The sequence below is a fragment of the Salmo trutta genome, chromosome 8 (genome assembly GCF_901001165.1).
Source record: "Salmo trutta chromosome 8, fSalTru1.1, whole genome shotgun sequence".
Taxonomy (NCBI): Eukaryota; Metazoa; Chordata; class Actinopteri; order Salmoniformes; family Salmonidae; genus Salmo; species Salmo trutta.
Genome location: NC_042964.1, coordinates 24,859,197 through 24,879,196, shown reverse-complemented (window position 1 = coordinate 24,879,196; position 20,000 = coordinate 24,859,197). Strand labels below are relative to the sequence as shown.

The window sequence follows — 20,000 nt, the reverse complement described above, 5'->3', positions numbered from 1 at the left end:
ATATTTAGAGGTTGATTTAGAATGACTGAGAACAGATATTTAGAGGTTGATTTAGAATGACTGAGAACAGATATTTAGAGGTTGATTTAGAATGACCGAGAACAGATATTTAGAGGTTGATTTAGAATGACCGAGAACAGATATTTAGAGGTTGATTTAGAATGACTGAGAACAGATATTTAGAGGTTGATTTAGAATGACTGAGAACAGATATTTAGAGGTTGATTTAGAATGACCGAGAACAGATATTTAGAGGTTGATTTAGAATGACCGAGAACAGATATTTAGAGGTTGATTTAGAATGACCGAGAACAGATATTTTCCCCCATATGTTCCCTGGTTGGTCTGCAGCCATTTAAAAAGAAGCCGTCTATGTTTGGTTAGTTGATGTTGATCTCATCCGAATTCCGCGCCTTTCTAATGTCTCTGTATATCAACAATTTGTGAATTCTAGATCTGGCCGTTACTGTTTGCTTTGCCACAGTCTGTTTTGTCTAGCAGCCATAGTGTAGACTGGACTACACTACAGCCTATTTGGTCTAGCAGCCATACTGTAGACTGGACTACACTACAGTCTGTTTTGTCTAGCAGCCATACTGTAGACTGGACTACACTACAGTCTGTTTTGTCTAGCAGCCATAGTGTAAACTGGACTACACTACAGTCTGTTTTGTCTAGCAGCCATACTGTAGACTGGACTACACTACAGTCTGTTTTGTCTAGCAGCCATACTGTAGACTGGACTACACTACAGTCTGTTTTGTCTAGCAGCCATACTGTAGACTGGACTACACTACAGTATTTCCACTCGCTAGCTGCTACTCTGTATCTTATTCCAGAGGATAAGGCGGTGACGCAGTTCCTCTACGTCAAACTGACGTCAAACCGCTTCGAAGAATCGTGGCAGGCAACCCGGATGTCCAGAGAGGCGTCACTCACTGTCACACCAGCTAAATGTAGACCCAGGGTCGTAGGTTAACTGGCCCGGAGAGAGATTAAGAGGAGGGGGGGTGAGAAAACGTGGGAGACAAGTGATATGGAGACTAGGTTGGAAATGAACTGAGGTGCGGAGGGTTAAACGAGGGTCGCGACAGGAGGGGGAATATACCAGGCGCACGACAGCGATAACTTTGCGAGTTAGTAAATGGTTCCGGCTTTCTTGGGCAGCTAGACGTTCGATGGACCTGGTAGACATTTTGACATCAACAAAACGTACACCAGTTACACCAACAGCGAAGGGGTAGTCTGTATCCCTCTTCTCTTTCTCACCCTCTCTGTTGGGGACAACTTTATCTTGTCCCTGAGTATTTCTCTCTCCCTCTCTCTCTTTCCCTCCCTCCCCCCTCTCTCTCTCGTTGCTAGTATATTTCTGTTAGCTGTGGTTGATACAGTATACAGTACACACCCCTCTCCCCCCTCCTCCCCCCTTTCACCCGCTCTGCTTCAGCGGTATGAATGGAGTCCATTATGGAAGACGGGATTTTCCTTTGTCGCCAAGGCAACCTGTAGAACCCCCGTATTATGGGCTGTCCCTCCCTAACCTACAGGTCGCTGTGGAGTAGAGAGGGAGGGGGAGATAAAGAGTGAGAGAGGGAATAAGACACGGCGGTAGAACAAATGAGAGTGAGAGAGAGCAAGAGAAAGTGTCAGACACAGAAGGAGAGAGAGTAAAAGGGGGAGAGCGACAGAGTAAAAGAGAGAGCGTCTTTCTGTCCAGAAGGAAAGCGTAGACAATATGCTTATCATCAGAGCAAGACATGCAGGGGGAGGGAGGGAGAGATGGAGAGGGGGAGGGAGAGAGGGGGGAGGGAGAGAGAGAGAGGGGGGAGGGAGAGAACGAGAGAGCGAGAGAGAGGGACTTCCTGTAGTGTGCAATTTGGCCCTGTCAGGACAAAGACTCTCACTCCTACACTATAGTTCTGTAGTACACACTACTGTGTATGACACTACAACACTATTATAACCCCCACATGACATGACATTTCTTTTTTTCTTTAACCTTTATTTAACTAGGCAAGTCAGTTAAGAACAAAATGTTATTTACAGTGACAGCCTACCGGGGAACAGTGGGTTAACTTCCTGTTCAGGGGTAGAACCACAGATTTTTACCTTGTCAGCTCGGGGATTCGATCCAGCAACCTTTCGGTTACTGGCCCAACGCTCTAGCCACTAGGCTACCTGCCCGCCCCAAATTATGCCTGCATACACTCATTTAGTATGACCGTATATCCTGTATAGTGTCCCATCCTGACCCTGTGACCTGACCAAGACGAACTCTCACATGTGCTCATATAATATTACACCAGTCATATACTGGTGTGTGTGTCCTTGAAGCGACTGTTGCAATGTTTTGAGAGAGTAACTAAGAGAGAGAGTAACTAAGAGAGAGAGTAACTAAGAGAGAGAGTAACTAAGAGAGAGAGTAACTAAGAGAGAGAGTAACTAAGAGAGAGAGTAACTAAGAGAGAGTAACTAAGAGAGAGAGAGAGAGTAACTAAGAGAGAGTAACTAAGAGAGAGAGAGAGTAACTAAGAGAGAGAGTAACCAAGTTCATATGATTCACTTGCTGTGGGTGTGTGTGCTCACCTATCTGTGTGTGTGTTGCTGCAGAAGGCAGCAGTTCATCTCTACAGAGCTGTGGCCTTCTATCCGTTAATCTGTGAAACACTGTAGCTCTCTCCTTTCCCTCCTCTCTCACTGCCTCTCACCCTCTCACCCTCCTTCCCCCTCTCTCTCTCTCTCTGTCTCCCTCCTTCCTTCTCTTTCTCCCTCCTTCACTCTCCCTCTCTGTCTCCCTCCTTCCCTCTCCCCCTCTGTCTCCCTCCTTCCTTCCCTCTCTCTCTCTCTCTCCCTTACTCCCTCCCTTCCACCCTCTTTACCTCCTTAAAAATGCCATTGATTTTATTACAGCAACAATGAGTCTGCTGTGGCCACGTAATCCACCCATTAAACCATTGCTGGAGGAGGGAGGGAGGGAGGGAGAAGAAAGAGAGGAAGTCTGCTTCCTTTATGTGTCTCTAATGCCAGCGGGTCTGTCCTGAGGGAGAGGCTTACTGTTAAACACACGCGTTAAAAAGGTCCCTAACCACTGTGTTCCACAGACAGGATGGCACTTTGTGAAGCTGGTGCTAGGAGAACATGTATATTTTAGATGTGAAATGGGCCATGGTTGAGTGGAGATAGGGCACTGCAAATAAATATGTAAGAAGTGTAGTCAGATAGATTATACATCGGTTTATAAAACCCTGTTTTGGGCTTTCGAGAAACAATTCCGGTGCCCAGCACCGTTGCCTCGCCCATCAATCTGCCCCTCCCTCCTTTCATATTGTCTGCTGTTCTTCATTCAGCCCTTTATACGCATTGATTCTTCCCTCGCAGCTGACAAGTGTGAAATGAATACAGTGTCTGTTCTCTCTGTCCATCGCTCTTCTTCTTCGCTCCATCTCTCTGTGCTGCTTTATATTTCCAATCTCTCCGTCGTTCCTACGTTCCCCCTCTTCTTCCCGTTTCCCCTGATTTCCTCGTCCTGTTTTCGTTCTTTCTTTTTTTTTACTTCTCCTTGCCCTCCCTCCCTTCCTCTACGGGGGGGTTTATTCCGTCCCTTTTTCTACAAGAGAGTACACTTTTAAACATGTTTCACTTGCAACGAGGGACAAATAGTGCTGGCTTCTCTCTTATCAGCCTCTCTCTACTTATTCTTTGAGAGGGAAGGGAGGGAGGGGGAACAAAAACCCTGAAAGAAACATCAGGCATAAAGGACAAAACAGAGGAGAAGAAAAGAAAGGAGAGAGAGAGAGGGAGAGGGAGAAGTGGTGTTTGTGTGTGTTGATGTGTTAGCTAGCTAGTGACTCACTCCCAGTGTGTGGCGCAGCTGGGTCAGTACAGGGAGACTAGCGCCGATGCAGATTTAGCCCTAGCCTCCAGCTGCTTAGTATATATAGCCACAATGTGTTCTCCCGTTAACTAATTAATGAAGCTAACTACGCTAACACTAGGTACATGTATACGCCATTGATTTATTCATGAAGCTAAGCTAACTACGCTAACACTAGGTACATGTATACGCCATTGATTTATTCATGAAGCTAAGCTAACTACGCTAACACTAGGTACATGTATAGGCCATTGATTTATTCATGAAGCTAAGCTAACTACGCTAACACTAGGTACATGTATACGCCATTGATTTATTCATGAAGCTAAGATAACTACGCTAACACTAGGTACATGTCTACTCCATTGATTTATTCATGAAGCTTGGCTAACTACGCTTAGACTAAGTGCATGTATACCCTATTGACTTATTCACGAGTTAGGCTAAGTTAGCAAGTGGCATGTATGTTACTGTAGCTAAATGTGTTATTTCATTAACATATTTATGAAGCTAGGCTAGCTAGGCTAGTGCTCCACTTAATACTCCTCTCTCATCTTCTTCCTGGGAGTTCATTGACATTCGTTGAGCGGCGAGAAGAACGATTCAGACCTCAGGGAGTGTATGTGTGTGTCCTCACAAGCATAGTAAAACAAGGAACTTCGGTCCCTACAAGGGAAAAAAAAGCAATTTTAGCCTTAGGGGTTAGGTTTAGGGTTAGAATTAGGGTAATAATTTACTGTCATCAAACATCAGACACGTGTATGCTGAATTTTCTAGAGTAAACAGGTTTGAGAGAAAGAGAATGTAGCAAACCAAGTAAAAAACCCAATGCTGTGAAACAGATACCACAGTGTCACAAACACACACGTAGACAAACACACACACACACACACACACACTGAGAAAGGAAACAGAGAAGTTGTGCCGTTAGCAAAAGGTCAACAGCAGCCTTCAGGAGGAGAAGATATAACATGACAACACTGATTATAGAGAGAGAGACAGTGAGAGAGAGACAGAGAGAGAGAGAGAAGGAGAGAGACAGGGAGAGAGAGAAGAAGAGAGAGGGAGACAGGGAGAGAGAGAGACGGAGAGAGAGCGAGAGACAGGGAGAGAGAGAGGGAGACAGGGAGAGAGACGGGAGAGACAGGGAGAGAGAGAGACAGGGAGAGAGAGAGAGACAGGGAGAGAGAGAGACAGGGAGAGAGACAGGGAGAGAGAGAGACAGGGGAGAGAGAGAGACAGGGGAGAGAGAGAGACAGGGAGAGAGAGAGACAGAGAGGGAGAGACAGGGAGAGACAGAGAGAGAGACAGGGAGAGACAGAGAGAGAGACAGGGAGAGAGGACTACAGGCACTCAGAAAACCAGTCAGAGCAGAGCTCAGCAGTGATAGTAATTGGCTGTGATGATCTAGTCCAGTGGTTCCCAAACTATAGGGGGCTCAGTCTTACTCTTGAAAGTTGTAGTAGTGGAAGGCACAAGGTGCAATTTCGAAATTGGGCAGTGCATCATCAGTTCATGTCAACTTTTTATATTTCGTTTTTTTTAGCCCATCGATATTGTTGTAATTTTATTGTCACTCAGATATCACATGAATACACATTAGACATGGCAAAATGTAAAGAATTGCAAGAAAACATGCTTTAAAACTGCTACATTTTCTTTGTACCCCATGACAAAATGTGTAGAATTGTAAGAAATAAGCTTGAAACCTGCAAAATTCTCTCCGCCAACAAGAGGGGTGTGAACAGTTTGTGTCATGAACAGTGCTTGTGCCCATAGGAATAGATGTTGGGTTTGGGAACACCTGATCTAGTCTGTGTTCTATACTCATCTACTCTTTTATACGCCTGTGTGCTCCAGATAGAATAGAATGAGTCTAGTGAACCAGAATCAAATAATTCATTCTGAACGGGAGTCACACCTGTTCTCTTTGAATTCTCTTATGAGATTTGGTTCCCACTGGACTCACATTCTACTGGCTATGTGCTCCAGTCTAGTGAACCACAGTCAGGACAGACTACTGAAAATCCCCTTGCTTGTTTCATAACAATGATTAGTGACTAGACAGACAGAGAGAGAGACAGAGAGACAGACAGAGAGAGAGAGAGAGACAGAGAGAGACAGACAGAGAGAGACACAGAGAGAAACAGAGACGAAGTTAGCCCAGTGGAAACAAGGTCAGCTCTTTTAAACCGCCCCATCTAGTATGACAGTGTTACACACACACACACACACACACACACTCTAACCCCTGTCACTAAGTAAGCTATGACATAACAGCCTTGGTCTAACTTGGACTCTGTCATAGCCTGACGGATGGAGGACGGTGTTGTGACATATACTGCCTCCCCGGAACGACTGGTGTCCTGTAGTGTAATGAGTGAAAACACCGCTCCCTCTTTTCCTCTCTTCCTGATCACTCCAGAAGTGTTGGGCTCATATTGAGTTCAAGTCCAGGCTCTGGCTGGGCCACTCAAGGACATTCAGAGACTTGTCCCGAAGCCACTCCTGCGTAGTCTTGGCTGTGTGCTTAGGGTCGTTGTCCTGTTGGAAGGTGAACCTTCACCCCAGTCTGAGGTCCTGAGCGCTCTGCAGCAGGTTTTTATCAAGAATCTCTCTGTATGATGTGATGCTTGGCATTCAGGCCAAAGAGTTCAACCATGGTTTCATCAGACCAGAGAATCTTGTTTCTCGTGGTCTGAGAGTCCTTTAGGTGCCTTATGGCAAACTCCAAGCGGGCTATCATGTGCCTTTTACTGAGGAGTGGCTTCCGTCTGGCCACTCTACCATAAAGGCCTGATTGGTGGAGTGCCTCAGAGATGGTTCTCCTTCTGGAAGGTTCTCCCATCTCCCCAGAGTTAGCAACAGATCTGTTCTGTCAGTGTGACCATTGGGTTCTTGGTCACCTCCCTGACCAAGACCCTTCTCCTCCGATTGCTCATTTTGGCGGGGCGGCCAGCTCTAGGAAGAGTCTTGGTGGTTCCAAACTTCTACATTTAAGAATGATGGAGGCTACTGTGTTCTTGGGGACCTTCAATGCTGCAGACATTTTTTGGTACCCTTCCCCAAATCTGTGCCTTGACACAATCCTGTCTCTGAGCTCTACGGATAATTCCTTCGACCTGATGGGTTGGTTTTTGCTCTGACATGCACTGTCAACTGTGGGACCTTATATAGAAAGGTGTGTGCCTTTCCAAATCATGTCCAATCAATTGAATATTTTTTTTAACCTTTATTTAACTAGGTAAGTCAGTTAAGAACAAATTCTTATTTACACTGACGGCCTAGGAACAGTAGGTTAACTGCCTTGATCAGGGGCAGAACGACAGATTTGTACCTTGTCAGCTCGTGGATTCGATCTCGCAACCTTTCGGTTAACGCTCTAACCACTAGGCTACCTGCCGCCCAAGTCCAGGCTCTGGCTGGGCCACTCAATTTACCACAGGTGGACTCCAATCAAGATGTAGAAACATATCAAGGATGATCAATGGAAACAGGATGCACCTGAGCTCAATGTCGAGTCTCATAGCAAAGGGTCTGAATACTTATGTAAATAAGGTATTTAAGTTTTATATTTTTAAGGTATTTGCAAAAATGTCTAAAAACCTGGTTTTGCTTTGTCGTTATGGGAAATTGTGTATATATTGATGAGGGAGAAAAACAATTGAATGCATTTTAGAATGAGGCTGTAACGTTACAAAATGTGGAAAAAGTCAAGGGCTCTGAATATCTTTTCGAATGCACTGTAATCACGATACTTAGGTGCCAATTCGATATGAATTGCGATTCTCACCATTCTATATGTATTGATTTTTATAGCGATTCGAAGATCCAAATATATTGTAATGAACATTCAGGGAGTGTGTTTCTTTCGCCTTCGCAGAAGGCAGGAATCGTGGTCACAGGCAGGCAATGGTCATACACAGGTAGGCAAACAGGCAGGTGAATCAAAACTAGGACCGAAGGCTACAACTGGTTCTCACAAACGAGCCAGGAAAGGGCTTTAGTAGAGTCAAAACGAACAACACCTCACAAAGGCACAAACGGAACGAACTGAACTAAATAGGGAGCTGATGAGACCAGGTGAGTAACTAACACAGGTGAAATCAATGAACACAAATGAAAGACAGGGCTACGTTCAAGAGCACAACGGAACAGAACACAAGGTTGACTATGAAAATAAACACAGAACCTGACATATATATTGCTCATTATATGTCAGCTGCAGAGAAACGAGAGAAAGCGTGAGAAAATGAGTTTTGATCAGTCAGGGAAATAAAAGTGATGAAAACATGTTGGCTTACTTTTTAAAAAGAAGACGGAGCGGAAGTCATAGGATGAAAAATACCAGCGTTTTGGTGCAAGTACAGCTGCCTAGCGCTAGCTAACGCTACCTAGCAACATTGTTTTGTCAACATTTGGAGTCAAAGTATAGATATAATATCGTCCAAAAAATAATATTGCGTTATGTCACCGTATCTATTTTCTCTGCCGTCACTAATCAACACTGTGTAAGACGCTGAGGCTATTTATTGTAGCTTGCGACTGCGTCACCTTCCCCCCATTATGCTACCTAATTCAAAACCTCATAAACTTTATTAGTATTCTATCAGGATGACGACGAGGATCATTAAGAGTTATGGTGTGACATTAAAATATGGGTCTCCGCGTTAAGTCGTGACCAGGATGCTGTAATGTATGACGAGATGTACTGTCGTAGCGGTATGGTGTGAAATGGGAGTGTCTGTTGACTTCGTAAAATATTTATTTTTTTATCTCAATTGTTGAAAGGCATCGAAGAAGCTGTAAATCAGTCGCAAATTGCTAACATATTGGTTTTAAATTGGTAGTAAATTGGTTGTAAATCTGAGGCTGGTTAGTGGTAAATTACATATTGAGACAAAATGCTGAGCTTTTCAGGGATTAGACCTAGAGAAGCTAGGGGAGAGGTCAGAGGCACAAGGGGGTCCTCTGGGGGAGGATGGGGGTTGTAGGGAGGGGTGTGTAGGGTAAGGGGGGTAGAGTCCCCGCCCCCTAAAGAAGCTAGGGGAGAGGTTTGGGGCACTAGGGGGACCCTTGGGGGACTCTACCCCCCCCCCCCCTCCCCATCCTAATCCACTTTATACTGTCTGAGACCTGAGATATCCCCACCCATCAGAAGTCAATTTGTACAGACAGGGATCGGCTGGGTGGCTAAACTGCCTTTATTCCTTCTGCAACAGACAGGAATCCATCCGGATGTGCTAATGCATTGTTCTTTTGCTACAGAGAGTGAGTCTCCCCCGAAGGATTATACTGCTATGTTGATACAGACAGAGACCCAAATCTGTTGCTAAACTGGACAGGGACAGGGATCCATCCGGATGTGCTAATACATTGTACTACTGCTACAGAGATCCTACTCACTAATCCCCGTGAACAATCATTCTGTGTTGTACTACTGCTAACTAGAGAAGGATCCGGATCTTGCCCAAAGGATTAGTGCGGATCCGCTTTAGACTGACCCAGAATCAGGATCCGTCCGGATCTGTTATACTGATCACTAACCTCTCAGTGGAAACACTCCACTAATCTCCCTGAAACGAACCAGCTCTAGGACTATCTCTGGAAGCTTAGCAAGACCCCCAATACCAGTCCTGTCCCACATCCTAACTCGGCCTAGTGTATAGCAGTCTCGGACTGGCTTTGCAATGGCAATCAAAAGTCCTACACTATAGGGAATAATAGGGTGCCATTTCAGACACGCCCAGGTATCTCCAGCTCTTTCCATGGGGAAACCCCAGGTTGTAGAATCTTTAGTTAGATCAGTCGTTTTGGTTAAGTCCAGCTCCTGTCTATATCAGCCTAAACGTGTATTAGAATCAGCCCCCCCCCCCCTCCACAAATAATCGATTCTTAACCTTGGCCACAAAAGCGTCACTTCACTGTTCTCCAGTCAGTGTAACCAGTGACCAAGAGGCTTGTCTCTGGAATTCCATTGCTCGTCGTCGTCACTCTGTGACATCATCAGTCTGTGATGTAACCAATGGCGTCATCAGACTCGGTGTCTCCAAACATGTCATCAGGGGACAGCAAGTCAGAATAGGGAGTCAGGGTGTCGAGGCGTTGTTGGCGTGGCCATGTAACATAGTTGTCATGACGATAAGGCTTATACGCGTGGTGTTGAGGGGACAGAGGATGACAGACAGACAGTGTAGGGGGAGGGTGACAATGTAACGCTGTCACTACCTGTGGAGCGAACAGGGGGGGATTTGAGGACACAGACACACATGCCAAACAAATACACACACACACTAAAGAGCATGCACACACACACACACACACACACACACACACACACACACACACACACACACACACACTCTCTCGGCATGCTGAGTGACCACCCATGGGGGGAAACTGCAGACCATTGCACAGTACAGGAAAACACACAATGCAGGACAACACACAGGGGTATCACACACACACACACGGAAGTATGCATGCTGCACGCATGCCTTTATAAACACACGTGCACACACTCACATCTATACAGAGAAACACATATTCAAACCTAGTAGGGTGTATGGCTTTGACCCCTGTCTCATAAATATATGACATAGGACATCTCCCCCTTTACCCTTCTGAAGGACAGTGTGTGTGTGTGTGTGTGTGTGTGTGTGTGTGTGGCTATGAATCACCCACAATACTGACAAACCTGTCACTAAGATTGAGTCCAAAATGTCAACCTATTTTCTATTTAGTGCCCTACTTCTGAACCAGGGCCTATATGGCTCTAGTCAAAAGTAGTGTACTATTTAGGGAATATGCTACCAGTTGGGGCACAACCTAAGCCCCAGGAGACTGCCAAGAGGAGCAACAAGCTCAGATTGAACACACACTCTCTCTTTCTCTCTACCCCCCTCTGTCCTTCCCTCTCTCTTCTCTGTCTCTCTCTTCTGTCTCGCTCCCTCCCTCTCTCTCTCTGTAATGGTGTGTCAGTCATCATTAGTTGTTCTTTTGTTTTCTCTTTAATCACCATCTCTGACATCAACAACCCTGTCACTCACGCTTCGTGTGTGTGTGTGTGTGTGTGTGGGTGGGTGTGGACGTGTTTAGCTATACTTGTGGGGAACATTTCTGTAGTCCCCACAAGGTCAAATGCTATTTCTAGGGGGTTTACAGTGCCTTCTGAAACTGTTCAGACCCCTTGACTTTTTCCACATTTTGTTACGTTACTGCTTTATTCTGAAATGGATTAAATAAAACATTTTCTTCAGCAATCTACACACAATACCCCATAATGACAAAGCAAAAACAGGTTAAGACATTAAAAAATATATATATATATTATTTTTTTTTACTTATTACATAAGTATTCAGACTCTTTGCTATGAGACTCGAAATTGAGCTCAGGTCCATCCTGTTTCCATTGATCATTCTTAAGGTGTTTCTACAACTTGATTGGAGTCCACCTGTGGTAAATTCAATTGATTGGACATGATTTGGAAAGGCACACACCTGTCTATGTAAGGTCCCACAGTTGACAGGTCTGATGAAACCAAGATGGAACTCTTTGGCCTGAAAGCCAAGCGTCACGTCTGGAGGAAACCTGACACCATCCCTATGGTGAAGCTTGGTGGTGGCAGCATCAGGCTGTGGGGATGTTTTTCAGTGGCAGGGACTGGGAGACTAGTTAGGATTGAGGCAAAGATGTACAGAGAGATTCTTGATAAAAACCTGCTCCAGAACGCTCAGGACCTCAGACTGGGGTGAAGGTTCACCTTCCAACAGGACAACGACCCTAAGCACACAGCCAAGGCAACGCAGGAGTGGCTTCGGGACAAGTCTCTGAATGTCCTTGAGTGGCCCAGCCAGAGCCTGGACTTGAACCCGATCGAACATCTGAAACTAGCTGTAAATGTGATATTTCTACATTTCTAAAAACCTGTTTTTGCTTTGTCGTTACGGGGCATTGTATGTAGATTGATGAAAAAAAAGTAATCTATTTCAGAATAAGGCTGTAACGTAACAAAATGTGGAAAAAGTCAAGGTGTCTGAATACTTTCCGAAGGCACTGTAGGATTAGGGTTAGATTTAGGTTTTCGGGTTAAGGTTGGGGTTAAGGTTAGGAGTTAGGAAAAATAGGATTTTGAATTAGCGGTGTGTGTGTGTGTGTGTGTGTGTGTGTGTGTGCACTGATAGTATGCCTGCAGTGCCAAATGTTGGTTTTAATTGGTGTATCTGGCTAGCATCTCGCTGCAGTAACGCACACACACACGCACACACACAAAAATGGCTGGCCTATCTAATCTAAACACGTTCTCTAGAATCAATACACACACACACTGCAGGGCTGTAATGGATACTTTAACTATAACCATCATCAACATTGTGTGTCTCTCTCAGTATTGCCACTTAAGGACTCTCTCTCTCTCTCTCTCTCTCTCTCTCTCTCTCTCTCTCTCTCTCTCTCTCTCTCTCTCTCTCTCTCTCTCTGTTGACAGATTGTGATGTCAGTCATAATGGTACAAACCCGATTGCTACAAAATGAGAAAACTCCCCTCCTTCCTCCATCTCTCCTCTCCTCCATCATCTCTCCCTCTAGGGAGGAAGTGAGAGATACAGAAAGAGAGAGAGATAGATAGAGGGTATCAGTCAATTTAGTTCTATTGATGTGTTTACCCATGGTGAAACTGACATACGACATACATTAGTGTGTGTGTGTGTGTGTGTGAAGGAGGGAGAACACAGACAGGCTGACTGGTGGTACAGTGAGAAGGTGTGTGTGTCAGGACAACCCTATTGTTTCAGCAGGAGAAAGGGAGGAAACGGAGAGTGGGAGAAAGAGAGAGAGAGGGGGAGAGGCAACAGAGAGGGAAAAGGGAAGCGGGAGAAGGGGAAGAGAGCACGACAGCAGGAGAGAGGGGCGAGTCTTTTGTACTATACATTTACTTGGATAAGACGGGTTAACTGAATAGTAATACATTCAGTTGTTACACACAGTGTATTATGCATACAGTTTTGTTACATATTGTATACATATGACAATACTGTATGGACAATATACTACCTGTGATTATACTATATGTACAGTATACGACTGTTCACACATGTTGTGCTATGTTTTATTTCCCTCTGGTGGTCCCTGGCCCTAGTTCTATAGGGGTCTTTGTGGTTGTGAACCAGAGAGCAGTATAATGGGTGATACATGCCATGTACATATCTAATAGACCTTAACGTGGTGATTGAGAGGGTGTTGGACTGGGGGGAACGCTCTCAGGTCCCGCTCCAAAGACCCGGTGAAAAGGAGAGACAGAATGGAGAGGAGAGAGAGAGGGAGAGAGAGAGAGAGAGGGGAGGGGTCAACATATCGGGGTGAACATTCCTAGGGCTTGGTATAAAGACCCAGTAAAGAGAGAGGAGGAATGGAGAGGAGAGGGGATAGAAAGAGAGAGGAGGAATGGAGAGGAGAGAGGATAGAAAGAGAGAGGAGGAATGGAGAGAGAGGAGGAATGGAGAGGAGAGGGGATAGAAAGAGAGAGGAGGAATGGAGAGGAGAGAGGATAGAAAGAGAGAGGAGGAATGGAGAGAGAGGAGGAATGGAGAGAGAGGAGGAATGGAGAGGAGAGGGGAAAGAAAGAGAGAGGAGGAATGGAGAGGAGAGGGGAAAGAAAGAGAGAGGAGGAATGGAGAGGAGAGAGGATAGAAAGAGAGAGGAGTACGAGGCTGTGCATGCATTCCTCCCTCTCCGGAATGTCTAAGTGAGTTATTCCTCCCATCCACTCTGCGTTCCGGCGTTCCAATTGAATAGTTTCTCTCTCTCTCTCTTCTCTCTCTTCTCTCGCTCTCCCTCTACCATTGTCTCTCTCTCTCTCTCTCTCCTTCTTCCTCTCTTCCCTTTTTCTGCCAGGCCGGGTTAAGAGCCTCGGAACGCCGGGAATGCTTTACTGTGTCCCAAATGACTCCCTATTTAGTGCACTACTTTTAACAAGGGCCCATAAGGCTCTGGTCAAAAGTAGTGCACTATATAGGGAATAGTGAGCCTTAACACACTGCCAAGGTCTCCTCTGCACTCCTCTCCTCTGTCTCCCTCCCTCCCTCCCTCCCTCGCTCTCTCCCTCCCCTGTCTGTATCCACCACTTTGTCTCTTTTTTCTCTCCCTCTCTCACCCTGTCTGGCTCTATCTCCCGCTCTCTCTCTCTCTCTCTCTCTCTCTCGCTTTCTCTCTCTCTCTCTCTCTCTCTCTCTCTCTCTCACTCTCTCACTCTCTCACTCTTCCTTGGCCTCATCCAGGGATTCAACCTTTATCAGTCTTTTGGCTGAAGTATTCTTTAGGAATGTTGATGATCACTGCAAACATCAGAGGAATGCAACATTCTAGAAGGCTCCAGAATTCTTCAGAACACTTGGAGCCACATGGGTCCCTTTCACACTAGATTCTAGAACCCAAATCATGAAAAGAAAGCATCTTATTTCAACGTTCAAACCACCAGGACTAAAATAGTACCAGCTAACTATTGTATTAGGTGACAGCCTTCTCTAACTCTGCATCTCTCTTTGCGTTGTTAGCGAACCCCTTTCCATAGAATCTCAATGAGAGGCTTTAGACTTTGAGGTTTGGGGGTTTGAGGGCATTTTTTGGGATGAGGGTTAGGGGGTTTCTTAATCCTTTCAAGGGTGCACCAGGGGTCTCGGGTGAGGCTGAGGGGGTACAGAGGGGTGCGTGAGGACATTGACCCCTCAGTCCACCACAGTAATAGAAACAGGCTTCTAAGGCAGTTATCCCACGTTCCCACTTCTGGCACCAATGATCATGCAGCCTACGTTTTGTGTGTGTGTGTGTGTGTGTGTGCGCGCCGTGTGTGTGTGTGTGTGTGTGTGTGTGTGTGTGTGCGCCGTGTGCATAAGTGCATACGTGCATGCGTTAATGTGTGTGTGTGTGGCCTACGGGATCCCACTTCTGGCACCAGTGTGCGTGCAGCTGCAGGGTAGAAAGCAAAGAACAGAACAGAACAGAATACTAATAACACAGTCCAGTGGTGGCTGGTGTGGTTAGCTATAGACCAGAGCCCTGAGATCCCTATAGACCTGCCAATAAGAAATCAGAGAGTGGGAAGACTATGACAGACCTTATTATCTATTGAGACGATCTATTGAGACGATCTATTGAGACCTTATTATCTATTGAGACTATATATTGAGACCTTATTATTTATTGATACTATCTATTGAGACCTTATTATCTATTGAGACCTTATTATCTATTGAGACGATCTATTGAGATGATCTATTGAGACCTTATTATCTATTGAGACCTTATTATCTATTGAGACTATATATTGAGACCTTATTATTTATTGAGACCTTATTATCTATTGAGCCTATATATTGAGACCTTATTATCTATTGAGACTATCTATTGAGACCTTATTATCTATTGAGACCTTATTATCTATTGAGACCTTATTATCTATTGAGACCTTATTATCTATTGAGACTATCTATTGAGACCTTATTATCTATTGAGACCTTATTATCTATTGAGACTTTATTATCTATTGAGATTATCTATTGAGACCTTATTATCTATTGAGATTATCTATTGAGACCTTATTATCTACTGAGACTATCTATTGAGACCTTATTATCTATTGAGACCTTATTATCTATTGAGACCTTATTATCTATTGAGACTATCTATTGAGACCTTATTGTCTATTGAGCTTCGCCCGACAATAGAAAGCTAAAACGTCAACAATAGAATGTTTTAAATTCTTTCATGAAGAATGTCTTCTTTTCTTGCCTTCGTGCTTCTATAGACTTCTATGACTACATGAGTTTGTAAAATGTGTTTTTATCATAGAGTGTCTGACTGTGCCCAGGTGCTCTCTTCTAACAGTCATTGTGCTTGGTCATTTTTGATGTACTCACTATCTCTTCTCTCTTTCGTGTTCCTCCAGCTGTCTGGATCACTGAAGAGGAGGCTGACTGCGACTGAGGGGGCCCACCAGGGGGGCTTACGGCAGGGCCAAGGGCCCGGTAACGGCCCTGGTCTGGGTCTGAATGGTACCTCCGACGGTTCCTCCATGACCCAGGGGCCCGGGGGGCCCACCAAGCGTCTCTGCCTGGAGGATGTGACCCTCGCCATGGGTACCAGCTTCCAGCAGAGCTCTTACTCTGGAGGACCCAGTCCTGGAGGTCATGGAGGTCCTGGAAGTCAGGGGTCACTTGAAGGTAACAGGCTGGGGAATGGGAACAACGGGCTAGGGTCACCCTACTCCATGCCCCCTAAGGCGAGTCCTGGGTCTGGGGGGCCTGGAAGTGTTGGTGGAGGAGGACAATTTCACCCCAATGGAAGCTCCTCGTCGGCCCCATCGGTTGAGCAGGAGCTCCAGGATATTCTGGATGAGTTGACCAAGAACCCAGATCCTTCTCTGCAGGAGTTGGATCTGGACAAGATACTGGGGAATAAAGAGGAGCAGAATCAAGGATCAGGGCCGGGTTACATCCACCCACATTCGCCCAAACGCTCCCCCCAGAGACCCACATCGCACCTGGAGAGCCACCTCACCCACTCCCCAGGCTTTCCACAGGCAGGGTCTCCCCAAGTAGGCCCGAGTCTGGCCGGGGCACCCTACTCCATCCCCCACCCCTCCAAACCCGTTCCCTCGCCTCTCTCGGCTTCACCACACCATTCATCTTCCTCTTCATCCCAGAACCAAGCACGTTCTCCGATGTTATCCGCCGCCCTCTCCTCTCGACCCGGGTCTACTTGGCACGAAGTATCGCGAGCTCAACAGCTCCAGCAGATGGCGTCCAACTCCAACAAACACCTTTCCTCCAACACCCCTATCCCCCAGAACCAGACCCAGAATCAACCCCAGACCCAGGCCTCTATGCCTCCTCTATCCCAGCAAGGCTCACCCTGGGGTGGACAGAAACTCCCCAACTCCTCCCCGCTCCACCAACAACCATTCAGCCCGGCTGGAAGCATTCAAAGCCCCCAGGGTTCAATGTCGATCTCCATCCTGGCTCCAGCTGCGTCCGCAGGGCCTTCACCACCCTACCGCCCAGATAAGCTAGGCAGTCCGGCTCTCGCCCAACCCCCCTTTAGCCCACAGAGTACCCTTCTACCTTTAGGAAACACCAGCACATCCAGCACTTCATCCAACATCCAGGGGTCACAAGCCAACTACATGCCCAGTGGAGGTGCACCAACATCAGGCGCCACAAGGCCATCGCCCCCCTACCGAACCGAGAAGCCTCACCAAAGCCCGGCGCTCCAGTCCCAGCATCAACCTCAACCCCAGAACCAACCCCTACCCCTACCCCAAACCCAACAACCACATCCATACAGCACCCAGAACGGGTCAGGACCCAACAACAACATGTCGAGTCAGCTCTACAAAGCCATGACGGCGGGTCAACCCAGCAGCCTCAAGCTACTCATGCAACATCAACATCAACAACAACAACAGCAACATTCAAACACACAACAGCTACAGACGAACGCCCAACTGGGCCAACACCCGTCCATGTCCAAACCATGTGGTGGTGGAGTCCCGCACCAGGAACCCTCATATTCCTTCACCAACACCAAGCCCCTCCGCCATTTTGACCTGGACCCCCAGCAGAAGATGGGAGGAGGGGGTGGACCCCCTATGGGCCCAGGGCAGGGTGGACCCCCCAACCCCATGGCTGGTTACCGTGGAATGCAGCATGGTGGTGCAGCCGGAACACCAGCGTCAGTAGCAGCGAACCATGCCCATCTATTGCAACAGAGGATGCAGCAGAGAGCAGCAATGCAGCAGGCCGCAGCAGGAATCATGGGGCCACAACACTGTAGAGAGGTGAGTCATGATTGGTAGATTTTACTTCCTGGTTGCAGTATGTAGAGTGATGATTGGATTGTTATATTTTCTGGTTGCAGTATTTATTGGGGTGCAAAAGTTGTCAGTAGTGCCTCTTTATTTAAACTTTTAGCAGTGGCAGAGTATTCATTTTGGTTCCAGTACACTCTGAGGTCATGTCTGTGTTGGGTTACTGCTTTAGTTGTCTTTTTGTTCAGGGAACTTAATGCTGTGTATTGTTGTACTTTTATATTGAAGTTTTTCTCAGGGCCTGTCGCAAATGTTTTCCTCTCCAGTCTTTTTTGTGGTGATTAACTACACTACCCGTTGAAAGTTTTAGAACACCTACTCGTTCAAGGATTTTTCTTAATTCTTACTATTTTCTACATTGTAGAATAATAGTGAGGTCATTAAAACTATGAAATAACACATATGGAATCATGTAGTAACCAAAAAAGTGTTAAACAAATTCAAAATATATTTAATATTTGAGATTCTTCAAATAGCAATGTGCCTTGACGACAGCTTTGCACACTCTTGGCATTCTCTCAAGCAGCTTCATGAAGTAGTCACCCGGAATACATTTCAATTAATAGGTGTGCCTTCTTAAAAGTTAATTTGTGTAATTTCTTTCCTTCTTAATGTGTTTCAGTTGTGTGTGGAGGGATGAGCAGTTGTGTTGTGACAAGGTGGGGGGGTATACAGAAGATAGCCGTATTTGGTAAAAGACCAAGTACATATTATGGCAAGAACAGCTCAAATAAGCAAAGAGAAACGACAGTCCATCATTACTTTAAGACATGAAGGTCAGTCAATACGGAAAATTTCAAGAACTTTGAAAGTTTCTTCAAGTGCAGTCGCAAAAACCATCAGACGCTATGATGAAATTGGCTCTCGTGAGGACCGCCACAGGAATGGAAGACCCAGAGTTACCTCTGCTGCAGAGGATAAGTTCATTAGAGTTACCAGCCTCAGAAATTGCAGCCCAAATAAATGCTTCACAGAGTTCAAGTAACAGACACATCTCAACATCAACTGTTCAGAGGAGACTGCGTGAATCAGGCCTTCATGGTTGATTTGCTGAAAAAAAAACACTACTAAAGGACACCAATAAGAAGAGGCTTGCTTGGGCAAGAAACACGAGCAATGGACATTAGACTGGTGGAAATCTGTCCTTTGGTCTGATAAGTCCAAATTTGAGATTTTTGGAACCAACCAACACCGGTGTGGGTGAACGGATGATCTCTGCATGTGTATTTCCCACCGTAAAGCATGGAGGAGGAGGTGTTATGGTGTGGGGGTGCTTTGCTGGTGACACTGTCTGTGATTTATTTAGAATTCAAGGCACACTTAACCGGCATGGCTACCACAGCATTCTGCAGCGATACGCCATCCCATCTGGTTTGCGCTTACTGGGACTATCATTTGTTTTTCAACAGGACAATGACCCAACACACCCCCAGGATGTGTAAGGGCTATTTTACCAAGAGGAGAGTGATGGAGTGCTGCATCAGATGACCTGGCCTCCACAATCACCCGACCTCAAACAAATTGAGATGGTTTGGGATGAGTCGAACCGTAGAGTGAAGGAAAAGCAGCGAACAAGTGCTCAGCATATGTGGGAACTCTTCAAAACTGTTGGAAAAGCATTCCTGTCACGGTTGTCGTCTGGAATGGAGGACCAAAACGCAGCAGGAATGTGGATGCTCATCTTGTATATTTATTTAAATAACAAGAACACCAAAAACAACAAAACAAAAACGAAACGAACTCACGAACAACAAAACAGTCTTGTCAGGCACACTCAGCAAAACAAGAAACAATCTCCCACAAACACTAAACCAAACAATTACCCATATATAGGACTCTCAATCAGAGGGAACGAGAAAGCACCTGCCTCCAATTGAGAGTCCAACCCCCATCAACCTAAACATAGACATACAACAAACCAGAAAGAACATAGAATACAAACCTAGAACAAACCTAGAACATAAACCCGGAAATAATAAATCAAACACCCTACCAAATAAACCACCACCCCGAACCACATAAAACAAATACCCTCTGCCACGTCCTGACCAAACTACAATAACAAATAACCCTTATACTGGTCAGGACGTGACATTCCAGGTCGAGAGAATGCCAAGAGTGTGCGAAGCTGTCATCTAGGCAAAGAGTGGCTATTTGAAGAACCTCAAATATAAAATATATTTTGATTTGTTTAAAACTTTTTGGGTTACTACATGATTCCATATGTGTTATTTCATAGTTTTGATGTTTTCACTATTATTCTA

The 20,000-nt window shown here is 45.7% G+C and overlaps 1 protein-coding gene across 3 annotated transcripts in view; it reads left to right on the top strand.

The window, feature by feature from the left end:
• LOC115198581 (trithorax group protein osa) overlaps positions 1–20,000 on the top strand; it is a 95,648-nt gene that overhangs the window by 31,356 nt on the left and 44,292 nt on the right. For 2 of the 3 annotated variants that reach the window (XM_029760628.1, XM_029760629.1), the window contains exon 2: positions 15,817–17,706. In XM_029760628.1, the coding sequence (XP_029616488.1) occupies positions 15,817–17,706 (1,890 nt within the window). Of the gene's footprint in view, positions 1–15,508; positions 17,707–20,000 lie in introns of those variants that run through there. The other variant, XM_029760625.1, reaches the window with a different exon arrangement.